Source organism: Macrosteles quadrilineatus, unplaced genomic scaffold, assembly GCF_028750875.1.
Source record: "Macrosteles quadrilineatus isolate MER2022 unplaced genomic scaffold, UCM_ALF_1.0 Scaffold_17__1_contigs__length_3442018, whole genome shotgun sequence".
Classification (NCBI taxonomy): domain Eukaryota; kingdom Metazoa; phylum Arthropoda; class Insecta; order Hemiptera; family Cicadellidae; genus Macrosteles; species Macrosteles quadrilineatus.
This window is the reverse complement of record NW_026542610.1, coordinates 313393-328292: the sequence shown is the minus strand read 5'-3', so window position 1 is coordinate 328292 and position 14900 is coordinate 313393. Positions and strand designations below refer to the sequence as shown.

The following is a 14900-nucleotide window of genomic DNA, read 5'->3' as shown; positions in this document are numbered from 1 at the left end:
AATGTTGTTCTTTTATTTACGGTATGCTGGTATGCTATTGTATAGCACATCTACCATAGCCATAATGTTCTACCACTGCACCTAAACAATAGATTAAGTAAAGTTCTCATTGTATATCACAGTTTTTTGTTGCTAGTTAGTTCAAATTAGCTGTTGTCATAAATGCAAAAGAGTAATATGCTGTACCCTGTTGGTAAACCTTATAATTTTGCTATGCTATTTAATATCCTAGAACCAACAGTTGACAAAATTTGTTAATTCCTTTTAAATATGAATATACTCATAAGGTTAACATGGGAAACTTCAGAGACACTGGGGTGGAGCCCAAAAGGATTTTTGAGATAAGAATATGTCTATATGTTAATCGGGAATGTGAGCTATGGGTGTGCTATAATGTTCTACCATTGCACCTAAACAATAGAAATAAGTAAAGTTCTCATTGTATATCACAGCTTTTTTTGCTAGTTAGTTAAAATTAGATGTTGTCATAAATGCAAAAAGTACCAAATTTCAGCCCAATCCGACCAGTAGTTAATGTGTGACTGAACTTAAAACAAACAAATAAAAATAAAAAATCACACACAAACTTTCACATTTATAATATTAGTGAGATTGCTGTAAGAGGGGGTGTTATCTCATCTCTAAGAGGATCATACAGGTTCGATGGACTGTTGTATGGCGTAGTCAGTTGATGCATTTCTTCAATGTCCAGGCACCTCAATGCCTGCAATTTACCGTTAAGATCTTCCCTCAAAAAGGTGACTTAGAGAACTTATCACCAAGAGTTGTTCTAAAATGTTAAGGAGCTCCACAGTCGAAAAGGAGGTGATTCTCTTGGACCTGCCACACTTCCTACATACACTATCATACAAAGCCATTTAATGCAGATTCTTTATAAAGCGTCCGGTGATCAGTCATATTTTTTGTCCCACAGGTACACAAGAGGGTGTGGCCTACGTCACAGAGAGATGCACTGTTCTGGTCACATATGACTAGAGTGCCTGACCCTCAGGACAGAGACGCTGGTGACATCTGGGTGGTTGTCAACAACTCTCTGAGTGACAAAGAGAACAAGGACTACCAAGGACAGGTAACAATACTGTTATCTAGACAAAGAGAGTTGGATAAAGTAGTTACTCTAATGGATGTTGCCAGTTTTCACCACACTATTTACAAAAGTCTCTTTTGTTAGGCCTCACAGGAGACAAAATATTGTGTATATTCTGTGTGTTCTATTAACTTACCTCTCCAAGGTACTCACAAGACCTACACAAGGTCTCTCTACTTAGCACGTGTAAACGATCTCCTGAAGTCGAACACGAGGTGTGTGATCGTTTTATAGTCATCATAACAATGTAATAAATGCAAATTGCAACAAATTTATGATTTTTTATACTGGGTAATAAATTTAATACTGCTATTCATGGGGATCATATCTGACATGATTAAGGATATACAAAAGGAGATGCAAAAAAAAAAGGATACAAAAGGAGGGCTTTTCCTTTATTTTTCTACAAATCACAATGCCAAGATGACAATGACAGCGTTTGTATCACAATTTTTCCGTGATTGCGAATGACGATGATAAAGTTTTCGTTACTGCAGGAGACAATGAAAAAAAACCCACGACAGTGAGGAGAGTGTTTCAGGATTTTTCTGCATTTGTGAATGACAGTGATAACATTACATGTTGGCAGCGGCCAATGACAGGTTTGACAAGGCCAGAAACTAGGGGCTTTTTATTGTTTTCATGCCCGGAAAAACTCAGTGCTTTAACCATCCCATTGATATACATGATTTTTCTGACATCCAAAGTGAAAAACAGTTGTATATTGCAAACTGTTTTATTCAGTAACTTAAAAAGACAAAGAATGTAAAGTCTATGTAAGTTGATAAGTATGTCAAGTTTTGTACTATTCTCCTGTTTTGAGTACTTTGTGTGTTAAATGTCCAATATACTCCCTATGGTTGGACATTTCGATAGTTTGACACCCCATTAGTCAGGCTCGCACACCTAGCATTTACCACTCTTGTTTGTGTGTGTTGCAGGTGAAGAGCAGCAGCAAGTATGTGCGGATACACCTGACTGTGTGTATGCTGTGTCAAACCATCATCACACCACCTGCAGACGGAGCATCTGTCACTAGGGACAACATCACTTGCAAGATCACCTACTGCTCTCAAGGTAACATTGACAATTACAGAGAAAAATACCCCTGCCACAGCAAATTTGCAGGCTGAGCGAATTTCCAATGCCTGATAGGATTTTTACTAAAATATTTCCTTAACACGTTCACTGCGCATGACGAGTAATCTTGATATTGCTAGCAAACAAACAACAACAACTCCACAGTGTTACCACTCTTCTCCACAAGGCTCACTGTGGAGAAAGACCCTGTGCCCTGTGCAATAGGAATTTCCACACAGTGCTCACCGCTCAGGCTCTTCCTTGCTCGTCACAAGTATATTTCCATCACATACTAGAGCTGAAAGCTATTGGTCGTCCCATAAGCAAGTTTCTTCTGTACCTAACTAATCTGTGACAAAACAAAGTTACCACAAAAAAATAGAATTTGATAGAGATTGGTTTTTGCTTGCAGTTAACCCCGGTGGATGGGTGCCAGCCTCAGCTCTTCGCGCTGTTTACAAGCGCGAGTACCCAAAGTTCCTCAAACGGTTCACCGGTTACGTCATCGGGCAAACTCAGGACAAGCCCATCATGTTCTAGTCTCTACAATATATCTACACTGATCATTTTTGTATTTAATTTTGTGACAATGTTAGTTTTAGTTGTATTATGTAATTAACCTATTTTTTGTAAATAAGATGAGATGATGTATTGTATTTTGATATAAATTTCAGGTGGACACTAATTTGAGTTATTTTTTTCCTTTGGTGGTTGATCATTTTACCTCAGTTGATAGTAACTATTCGAGCTGTTCATTAAAATCCTGGTTATTTATAATTGGGTTAATCGGAACGCGGGTCAACTGAAATGGTCCATGAATAATTACAGTATGGGTAGGCAATAAAGTGCAAGGCACTGCGCCTCACCTCTTGTTTGGGGAGAAAGAATGTTAAAAGATTCAAGCAGACGAAGTAGATGATTGACAAAGTAACACCTGATGATGGATTTAATTGATCAGAGGTAAATCGCTGGTTACTATTTGGCCCGGAAAATTCCAACTAATTTTATCTTAGATTTATGTTACAAGTAAATTAGATACTCTGTAATTATTTTACAATGCAGCGTAATTTTAAGTTTTAGCCAAATTTAGCTTTGTTAGATGGGCCCGTTATGCTATAGTAGCCCAATGCTACTAAAATTATGTTAATAATAAATAACAATCAAAATTTGTTTAAGGTCAGAAAGTTGGAAAGACAAAATATTTGTTTTGTTAACCCTACACCTACAATGGTTCTTCCCGGATCAAAATAAAAAAAATAAACAAGTCTACAATTATGTTGGATGCCTGCCTATTCCTCCATAACATTTTGTGAGCTATACACTGAGCCGGGTCAATGCTCTCTAGGCTCAGGTGCTCCGAACCCATTTCTTTCTACATTTCGGAATACCCGCCACCATAGTTTCGGACAATGAAACCCAGTTTGCTTCCCTGGATCCAGTTTGCTTTCAATACATACTGCTCACCATGAGAGTCACAAGGCGGTCCCTTTTGAGTTACTGTTTGGTTTTCCACCAAACAATCCGTTGGCAAATGTTTGGAAAATCGGTGACCTTCTGCCATCGCCTGGCACTCCTAAGGTGAAAGATACTTGGGCAGCTGCCAGACGTAATCTCATTAGGGCTAGGGAGTTAGTGAGGAGGAAGTACAATCGAGGTCTTGTGGCTAACCCTTTCCAGCTGGGGGATCTTGTGTTTTGTAGGGCTCATCCAGTCAGTTTGGCTGTGGACAAAAGAGCCGTCAAGTTGTGTTATCGGTGGACATGTCCCCACCGCATCTTGAGGTTTCTCCCTCCGGTGACGGACCAGTTGGGCAATCCCGATTCCAGTAAGGTTTTTAGAAAAGCTCATGTTTTGTTTCTAAAGCCTCATTGGGGAGCTCCGTATGTACTCTTTGTTAGTGTGGAAAGTGTGTTGGGTCCAGAAGCCTGATCAACTTCTGTCCCTAGTTCACTGTCTTTTTTTTCCTTCTTTTCTCAATTTCGTGCGGCGCCGCACAACTTATTTCCTGGTGGTGAGTTTTCCCACCAGTTTAGGAAAGGACCTATAAGAAGGACCTTTAAGAAAGGACTATTTTTAAATGTTATGATGATGAAGCACCTGTACATTTACCTGTAAACTCTGTATGTTATGTGCGAATAAACATGAACATGAACTTGACACCCCGCATTCTAAACAATTTGCGTATTTGCTTGTTGAGATATTCTAAATGGGAAGAGGTTGTTTCGTTTAGTTTTCACCAGGGGGGAGAGTCTGAGCCGGGTCAATGCTCGTGTCGCCACTTTTATGTCCACCGACTCATTTTAGCGAATTTCCCATATAGGGAATAAGCTATTACCGTAGTACTCATGGTAAGACCTGGACCCGAGACCGATTTAATTTTTCATTTTGAGGTCCCTAGAGGCCAAAAACACCATCCGTTTAAATTCATATATATATATATATTTATATATATATTTATATATATATATATATGTGTCCGTTAGCGCGATAACTCGAGCAAAAATGATCCGATTTTGATGAAATTTGGTGCTAACGTGTAAACCTACGTTTATTTGAACGAGTTCGCAATCCAGCATAATCGGACCATGGGAACGGGGGTTTATGGGGGGTTTTATGGGGTAAAAATGGGTTTTTCCCATTTTTGAACCTAAAAACAAACAATTTTGCGATTTCTTTCAAAACCGTTTTGTAGAGCTTAAAAAAAGAAATAATTTAGTATATTGAAGCGCTGTTGTATGCCTAATGGTCACGGAGAAAATTCAAAAATAGTGTAATTAAAAATTCCCATGTTATTCTTATGGAGAAAATGAAAATTGTTGTAGTTTACTTGTTTATGGGTATATATTGATAAAATTTGGCAAATTTATTTTTTTCATCCTATACTATTGACGTATGGTCAAAAAACACTTTTTACCTTCCCCGTAGCAGCAAACCTAAGCACTCGTAAGCATGCGTCTAATGTTATTTAAATAGGGAATAATATGTCTTATTTATGGAAATATTTTAGTAAAAATGTAATCAGACGAGTTGAAATTCGCTTAGTCTGCAGGTTTGCTGCGGCGGGGGTATTTTTTATAGTATGCAAGTTGTCTGTGTGTTTGTTATTTTGTTGGCTGTGTGCTGTCAGGTTTTCGAAGTGACGGAAGCGGGCCGTCATAGCGTCTGCAACTGCTCAACGCTTTAGTGAAACTCAATTAAGGTAGCTTTCTTTTAACGATTTATTGTAAGAATAAAAACTTATTACACTATCCTAGTCAAGATTCAAACTCACTTTATTCAATATAAAATCTTTTTTACATGAATGGCAACAAGACTAAAACTAACTAAATGACTAAAACTAAACATGAATTTATACTACTCAGTGTATAATTGCTTAATGTTTAAAGTGCCAAAAGTAAAAAGAAATCACAAAATATTATCTAGAAAAAATAACACAAGTTATCTGACTATTTAAGTTAGAAACCAAATAATATATACAACTAGTGCAACTGTTGCTCAAATTCGAGCAATTGCAAAGTCGGGCCTTATTTAAAAACAAATAACAGTCATAATTTCCGATGATTTAAAAGAGTCAACTCAAAGATAATGTAATCAATCACTCCACTCCAGTTATCGAAACTGAAAACGAACGCTCTTGTGTGTATCATGTGTTTACTATGAACAGCTGTAATTAATACAAACTATTCGTCGGTTTATGGTTTAAGTAAACAAAATCTTTTATCCATAAGAAGTACATTGGGATTTTGATGGCCTGTGGGGCAAAGCCAGATGACTTTTATTACAGGAATTGGTGAAAGGGGGCATCTACACAAACAATACTTCATTTTTACACATCGTTTGTAAAAAATCCGTCCATTATTAACGGAGGAGTAGTGTTTCGTAGAAATCGCCTTCACGTATTATATATAAGGATATTCTGGTTTATATTTGAGTGTACTGGATGATCTAGAAGGATGTTGTTTAATGTTCTAAAAAAATAGGATCTGTTAAAATTGTAATTTAATGTAGTAAGTTGTGTAAAATTTTATTCCAGCATATGCAAGTTGTTTTTAATATAGACTAGTTCTGTGGTGATTGAGTACAAAATCGTTTTTATTTCTTGAGTCATAGCAGTGCACATTTTCTAATTTTAATTGGTTATCCCCATTGTTTTTACTTACATTATTGTTTGAAAGATATAAAGATTTACCACTGTAAATATTCTTAATTCCTTAAATGTATCAATACAATGAGTATTTGCCCGAGTTGCAATTTGCACAGGGGCCTAGAATTTCTCTCGGCGGCCCTGCACAGAAGTTTCTATTTACACCACAACTAAGATGAGGAGGTGACCAACTGTGTGGTATGCAGTACTAGCAGAGTACCCGTCCTTCGTACGGGGTTGGCATATAATTATCAAATGCTTATTGCACGGAATGTTTCACATCTCACAGTTTGTTCTCTCATTAATGGTGGAAATAATTTAGGACAATAATTGAACAAATACATTGTTAATTGAGACATTCTTTATCCGCTTATTTTGAATACGCAGTTTTTCCCCCTAAACGATACTTAAATTCGTCCTCCTGCCATCTTGAATTATCGGTAAGACGCAGCTTGTTTGGTTCTTTTGTTCTACCACTGCCCTTGAACCATAGAAAAAAGTAAAGGTCTCATTGTGTACCATAGCTTTTTGTTGCTATTTGGTTCAAATTAGCTGTTGTCATAAATGAAAAAAAAAATAATAGTGCTGCACTCTGTAGGTAAACCTTAAAACCTGTTAATGCTATTTAATATCATAGAACTAACTTGTGCAGTTGAAACAGCTGACAAAATTCTTTAATTCCTTTAAATATTTATGAATATATTTTTATCAAACTTGGCAAATTTATTAATTCTATACTAAGCTAATAGTATTTTCCTAAAATCACACTTCGTAACCCTCCCTGTAGCAGCATAACCTAGATACTCGTTAAACCTAATGTTATTGAATTAGATTTAATTGAAAATAAAGTCACACAAATGGAAATTCGCTTAGGCTGGAGCTGTGCTGTGGCGGGGGTATTATGGAATTGTAATTGATGTAGAAAGAAGACTTTGTGGTAGTAAATGATTAACTGTATACAAGCTGCTATACCCGTGCGTTGCAACGGGAAGAAAATGTGACCCAGAGAGCTATTAAAGTGGTGCTGATTTGTGTTTTAAAATACAACAACTCTATGATTTAGTATGAAAATATAAACGAATTTAAAAGTGTAAACCTACTTACTTTCAAACCCCTACTTTTAATGTTAATGGATCCAAAAGAATATGACAACATACCTCAGTGTAGCAATATCATCAATTGCTTCATATTGATGCTTCATGAATGACATGTTTTACCATAATTCTTCAATTTTAGTCAAGCCTCTTTATACGTAGCTTACTATATAAATTACAAAATGAAACTTTGAGCAATACTTTACAAAACGTATACAACCTTTCTTTAAAACCAAACATAACCTTCCTCAATCTACATAAAGCACCACAAACATATTTTTCGAGTAAATAAACAAACACCAGTTCATTGTACTGACCAGCTGTTTCATGAACTAAATTAAATTAAAAAATCATCTAAACTTTAGAAGCATGCCAAGCGTAGCCCTTTGGAAATCAGCCTGTGGGGCAGAGCCCTTAGGAAATTCACCCATTTCAATACTTTTCGGCAAATCTACATACTCTAAGCTTCATTTTGATGTGCCATATGCCTATATTTTTATTTGGTAAATGGTCTTAACCGTTTACATAAAATTTGATTGTATCACTTTAATAATATAATAGATATACTGTATATAGTTTAGTTATATAAGATACTAAACAAATCAATCCCGTCGGTCCCAATTAGTAGCGCCGGTCGCTTAAAAAATTTGACTGGCGCTACTGCAACCAGCACTACTATTCGTATTCGCTAGTAGCTATACCCTTGCCTTGCAACTAGTTTGGCATACAAATCAAACGACTGTATTTGATCCAACCCCATCTAAATTAACAAAAATATGACAATGTGTAAGAACTTTATTTAACAGATTTTTTTTATTTACAATTTTGTGTAGGATAAACAATTTAAAGTAAACAAAGATGGTTTTTACCTATTAATTTATTCCGAGGGACAATTCTCTTCTGCTGATTCCTCATTTATGGTTGTTAGAGGAATGTTTTGTAGACTCAGTACATCACAGAACGACCCCTGAGAAGATAGGTCATTGCTGATATCTGAATCACAGTCAGTTTCTCGTGTGGAACTTAAGTTGGAATAATTCTCGGAGTTATTGGCAATTTCATGTAAATCTTGATGTTCAAAGCATGTTTTTGGATGTTTAATTAGTTTTTTATTATCTTCACCTAAGATCACTGCTGGAGTAGTAGATAAGGTCATCTCAGGAAGTTTTGTATTTCTCTTTTTCATAATTAGGTTAGCTAGCTTTGTTTTATGATTAGCTAGTTTAGATTGTTTAATTTGGGATTTTATTCTAAATGTTGGCTGAGCATTAATAAGAGCTGTATAAACTGTAAAGTTCTTGTGAAATTTCTCTTTGCTATTCTTAAAATCTACGCTCCTTTTTGGTATTTTTGATTTCTGTTCTTCAAAAAAAGAATATCTTTTGGGACCTTCCAGTGTTTTACAAAGCTTCGATAGTTGGCAGTTCATCAATTCACCTTGTTTGCCTTTCACAGCGTTATTTTCCAGGCAGTGTTGACTACTTGTAATTCCCTGTTTATTGGTGTTGATTAGTAAACTACTCTTATTGGCAGACACATCTTTCCTTAAAGGTTTTTGGTTACTGATTTTTGAAATCAAATCAAACATCTGTGAGCAATTTGCTTCATAGCTTAACTTTTGTTTATGTTGTACCTTTTGAGGATAACATTGATAAAGATTTGATAACTCGTCAGAACTGTTTTGATTATCATCTAGTAAATCTTTGAGGTAACTGGCTATAATATTATGACGGTACCTGGCCAGATTGTAATGTAGAATATTTTCACAAATTGGCTGCTGATGCTTCAACACGTCACTCGTTCTGGCCCTTAATTTGGTGATCTTCTTAGAAGTTTTGTCAAACTGTTCCTCAACAAATCTCATAGATCTGGTAACTAAATAAATGAAGCATATCGCGAAGGTCACCAACAAAACTTGCAAACATAGCTTTTCTTCATCAATTAAGGAATGGCTTTGACTGTGTGAAAAAAGAAACACCATCTTACTATTCTGTCTCTTGTATCACAGCATTAAATTTTACATTGATTTAATCTAAGAAATTGGATTGGTGCTTATACACTTTTAGATTTAGTCCACAAAAAAAGCCTCAAAATAATTTGGATCATAATAACTGTAGTACTTGGTTGTAAATATTATGAATTGGTAAACTTTTTTGAACATATGATGACAGTAACATGCTCCAGGAAGTTTTAAATGCACAAAATAATATTCATTGGTTAGGTATATACATTTGATCTTTACTTCATAATGGGAACTGTGAACAATCATAACAATGTAACAATAAAAATTAAACAAATTCGAAGGTAGTTTTTAACACTCAACGAGAAATAACTTATGCTTTAATAGTATAATAACATTTTGAAATTCAAAGATGATAAAGCAATCATACAAAATTACTATTTAAAAGAATTTAATTTATCAAATCTTTTTGGATAATGGAGTATTTTTCAAAATATAATTTTTTCTAAAATGATATTTTTCAAAGTTTTTAAATAATTGTTCGCTTCTTTTGAAATGTGAGTTTATTGAATACTTTTATTTCCAATGATAATGGGTTTTCGTCAGGCATACCCGATGTCGTGGAACATACCCACTGCCAGCGTTGGGAAAGGTCCCGCCTGGAGGCTCAAAAGTTAGTAGGACTGCTGTAGGTGGACAGAGTCATACCAATGATGACGGAGGGTGAGGACAATTTACCTGTGTGTCACATTACATCCAGGGTATTCTCCACGCCAAGAAGCTCGACCTTGACCGGGATGCGGTGTAGGTCATAAAGTATATAAATACCAGAAACGGTGAGACATAGGTATTTTGAGCCAAGTATTGGGAGATAACACTATCAACAAACTTAGTTGTAACTGTCCAAGTTTAAATGTTATAAAATTTGTATACTGTGGTTTAAAAAATATTACACACAAGCATATTCCCACACTATTTTACTTTACCATATTACTGTCGCAAGGCAGAGTTCTGGTTCTATAATGCTGAATAATGAAAAAAAAAACTGTTTTGCTTTATTTTATTTTAAAATTTTCTAAAACGAACAAATTTTTGACTAGGAGACGGCAACAACTTAAAACCTGGAGCCTTTATTTGCAGTTACATGAGTTCCTTTTATAAACAAAGCTTAACATTTGGAAATATTCACCTTAGAATTTTTTAAACAAACTTAATCAAATCAAATAAAAATATCTTTATTCGTCATCTGTACATGCTTGGTACATTGAATAGTGTCAATTGGTACATTGAATAGTGTCAATTAAAGTAATCTTTAAAAGTCTGTCATGTGTTAATGGCCACTATCGTAACCTAACAGGATTAAACGTGGCCTAGGACAAGCAAAACATTGCAAAATGAACAAATTAAAATTTAATTATTCACACAATTTTACTATACATTACTTAAAAAAACAAACAACTTATTTGTAAGTAAAGTGTGTACAAAGTTTTTAAAACATAAAAATAACATGGTACTAAAATATATCCACTACCTATCTGTGAAAATCAAAGTCCGAGAAATCTATCTATCTGCATCTGTAATCTGAAGTATTGAGAAGCATTATAAATCATTGGCTTAAAAAGATTATTAGAAATAAAACAAGACAACGGCTATTTTTTAAGGTCTATTATAAGGATACTAGAAATTAGTAAATATTTTTTAGAACATTCTAGGAATTGTGTTCCTAATTTGAATTGAAAAATACACCTATGTCATCTATTTGTATTTCAAGCCTAAATCATTAAACAGTTGACAGAGTTAAGGCTGCGCTCAACCCGTCTGGCACGCAAGTGCAAGGGTTTTGGTTCTTACTGTTTGTAGTCCCAATTTAAAAGATCTTGGTGTCATATTTTTTGTTAAATATTATTGTAGGTCCTGCGCTTTTTTTAATTTAGATTTTATTTTTATGTTGGGCTAAAAGGTTGGTAAAAATGTTAAAATACACGTTTTTATCATGAGTTTTAACACATACAAATAATTTTTAGAGAATAAAATAACAGACGGGGGAAGTGCAATAGATTCTTAAAAACAAGAATCTGCAATTATTAGTTTACTAAAATTTTTAAGGATAACGATGTAATCCCCCAGATTCAAAACGCTTGCAAGCGCTCTTTAGTGCAAAGTATAGGAACATCAGGTTAAGCAACCGTACTTAGAAATCTGAGCTGAGGTAGAGCGCACCCTTAACCACATGATATTTTCACCTTTTCAATTTACAAATATGTAGTAATCACAGATATGTTGTTAGTACTGGCGCATCCAAAACCTGAAGTAATGGCGTTCCATCATACAACGGCCAAGAAGCTGAAAGAACAGCTTTTAGACTCAGAATAAAGTAAAGAATTTATGAAATCAGACAGATCCAGAGTCTGACCTAGTGTCTAAGATCTCAATCCTTGGACCAAAGTGTTCCATTCTGTGCATCTTCTTACACCTCAATGAAGATATTGTCTGTCCCTTCCTTAATATTGGAGTGGGGAAGAACGGGTCAACATCATCAGGATACATATCATCTCCTGGAATAGAAAACAAATTAATAAAACAAACTTTCAATAGTCTATGTATATCATGCACAAAAGAAATTTATAAGTAAAATAACTTTTTTTAAATACCACGCTTTTTAACGCACTATTAAGTATAAAATAATTTAGAAATATGTGGAGAGAATAATACTTGTAAGATTTAAAACGAAAAACGCTGGGTGCATAAAATAGCTAATTTACGAATATCCCCTCTATATTATTATCTTTATTATTTTATTGCACGCGCCTAACATTTTTTGTTTTAAATCATACAAGTATTTATTCTGTCCACATTTCCAAGCCCAGATCCCGACCATCAGACAGCTCGTTGACATCCAGACAGCAAAACTCCAACAGACAGCAGACGTGATGTCTTGGGACCACATCAGGGATCTCCTCCAGCAACCAACTCCGCCCTCAGATGATAGACTAAATCACCTCAACCAACAAGCACTGACAGGTAGCTGAGCTACCAGGGCAGATGGCCCGACCCAGTCCATGAGCCATAACATCAGAAGAAGTCGAAGCTCTTCAAGAAGTGGGGAAATCCCCACAGTCACAAACCCCTCTTCCTCTTCTTATATTTCTAAATTATTTTATACTTTTTAGTGCATTTGAAAACGTGATATTTTAAAAGCTCATTGGGAAGTTGGTTTAAAATCAATTGCAAAATTTGTACTGAACAGACAAGAAAGCGAGCTAGTAAAAACGTTTAAAATAATGTCCTCCAATATGAAATATTTCTTGAAGTTGATTTAGAATATTGATTGTGCATGGAATTGTTCAACACCACATAGCCCAAGTGGTTCTGGCTTCAAATTAGTAGTTAATCTGGTAAAATTGAGATTCAAGCAATCCAGATTAATAAAGTCCATATTAAATTAAATAGGGCCTAAACTTAATATTATATTATATTTAAATGTTATGTGACAATAAAGATTTATTTATTTAATATCAAGGGAGATGATGCTATTCTGGGTCAGTTGGGAACCCCTGGTTTAGGGCTAATGAAAAATGTACCTTTTATGAAAAAAAGCTTGTAGGCCTGTGTGTTCAGTACCTATATAAAAAAATAAACAAATACTGATGCACTGTAAAATGTGCTACAGAACAAAAAATATATTTCTCTCACCTAAAAAGAAAACATGTACCTATACTTAAGGTACCATCATTAAAAATTACCTGGAAGCAAAGAAATTTCTCCATCACTTGCATGTATCCTTACTGGCATCCATAAATGGCAGTTACTACTTTTGTGACCGATCAGTCGATTTAGACCATCGAAGGTTTCTATACTTTGTAGAGAGTTTATCTCATACCACTGAGGTGGCTTTAGAAAAATATCTCCTCTGTTAGACAGGTCAAGCAGTTCTTTTGGGGAGAGCCACTAAAACAGAGCATTATTATTAGGTTATTATCATTGACTATGTAACACTAGTGTTATATAGTCAATGTTATTATATTATGTTAAAAGCCAATGAAATAGGTAGGCTATATTTTACAGTGTACGGGTAATTCCTGGCCATGAATTATGTTAGAATAACTAAAGCGATCAGAACAGCCCTGTTCACTATAACATGGATCTCATGTTCAGTGCCAATGCCGGCAAGAGTACTGGAGGGGTTATACCAACGTCCGTTAACCCTCGGGTGTTTTGCTAAACAATAGCCTTGCCTAAAAAAAAACCTTCTCATACTTGTTTAGCTTGATTATTTTGAACAAATGTTTAAAATAAAATACTGTAGGTAGGTAAAAAAATAGGTTAAATAATGTTTTATAAAAAAAATATATATATATATATTTACCTCGGCTGATGATATTTCTTTGTTGTCAGGAGTCACATTAGCTAAATTCAAATTTCTCAAATGAGTAAAATAGAAAACGGCATCAAATCGTTCATTCATATGGCTTGGAGTGAGCCAATTGCTCCAAAGAACCAAGTTTTCAACATCTGGATAGCATTTACAACTTTCACATAAAGAGAAAAACTGATATGGATCTTCTAGGACTCGTTGTCTCCATGAATCAATTTTATCTATGGCTAAATGGTTCGTACTTTTGGCCAAAACATTATCAGTTGCTTCTGATGGCAATTGACCTATACTTTTACATAGTAAAAGACCACATTCCTCAAAAGTCTCTCTGATTGCAGTAATCTTTAGTGACAGCCACCTTGGAACACCTTCCCTATTTGAACTAAATATAGGAAGCCTTGATCCATTACCCATACATTTTAAACTAAGACCAAACTCAGTAAATAAGCCTTCCCAATCTTGAATTGAGTCTGCAATACTAAGTGAACCTCCAGGGAAAACACAGATCTGAGGATTTCCAGATGGCAATGTTTCATTCTTTTTCAATGCTAAAATATCAAAATTATATTTCTCATGATTAGGAGTGATGGGAGATTTTTTACCTACTTTACTTTTGGATGCAGTTGTTATTATTAAAGAAGAAGCTTCTTTCCATCTACTCATGTTTTTCCTTGCATGTACAAAAGGTCGAAATTTAAGTTAATGTTTTCTAGTTTTTAATACAAGTTGTATTTTATATATTCTTACATAGCCAAGGCATTCATGTTAATCTAGTCAAATAAATTATTTATTGATTTATGAGTTAAATTTGAGAAACAGCGAAACCTTTGTCACTGAAACTATGCAAAATCGATTATATTTTAAGCCTAGAAACTAATATTTACACTTTCTCTTGATCTCAGATCTGCATTCTTGCTTTCTAGTCTACTTCTTGACAAGACAACACCTAACATAACCTTTAAACTAATCAGCTGACAAAATGGAAAAATATAGCTAGCAGACGATTACTGCATTGCAACTTAACAGCTGTTTGTGTTCACAAAAAAAAAACTACACTAACACTCACTGGCTCTGTTCTGTAGAGTGTTGAGGAGAATTGGCCAATGGGATTTCTAGTAGTGGATTTGGGTGATCACGAA

The 14900-nt window shown here is 34.9% G+C and overlaps 2 protein-coding genes across 3 annotated transcripts in view; one reads left to right on the top strand and one right to left on the bottom strand.

Moving 5' to 3' along the window:
- LOC129005164 (ceramide transfer protein-like) overlaps nt 1-2873 on the top strand; it is a 34363-nt gene extending 31490 nt beyond the window's left edge. For both annotated transcript variants that reach the window (XM_054433981.1, XM_054433980.1), the window contains exons 10-12: nt 935-1090; nt 2050-2185; nt 2601-2873. In XM_054433981.1, the coding sequence (XP_054289956.1) occupies nt 935-1090; nt 2050-2185; nt 2601-2728 (420 nt within the window). In that variant the 3' untranslated portion in view covers nt 2729-2873. The remainder of the gene's footprint in view (nt 1-934; nt 1091-2049; nt 2186-2600) is intronic.
- Nucleotides 2874-10275: 7402 nt separating this feature from the next.
- On the bottom strand, nt 10276-14714 carry LOC129005204 (acyl-coenzyme A diphosphatase NUDT19-like). The gene is made up of 3 exons (XM_054434036.1): nt 14646-14714; nt 13130-13334; nt 10276-11941 (listed from the first exon to the last, which is right to left on the bottom strand). Exons 1-3 carry the CDS (start codon nt 14712-14714, stop codon nt 11778-11780), a joined length of 438 nt encoding a protein of 145 aa, XP_054290011.1. The 3' UTR covers nt 10276-11777.
- Nucleotides 14715-14900: the final 186 nt, after the last annotated feature.

Excerpts from the sequence above, each read along its gene's own strand:
- LOC129005204 (XM_054434036.1), bottom strand. The coding sequence starts at position 14,714 with ATGTTAGGTGTTGTCTTGTCAAGAAGTAGACTAGAAAGCAAGAATGCA. Across the intron at positions 13,335-14,645 it reads ATCTGAGATCAAGAGAAAGT|TGGCTCTCCCCAAAAGAACT; the intron begins GTAAATATTAGT and ends GCTCTGTTTTAG. Across the intron at positions 11,942-13,129 it reads AGAAATTTCTTTGCTTCCAG|GAGATGATATGTATCCTGAT; the intron begins GTAATTTTTAAT and ends TTTCTATTCCAG.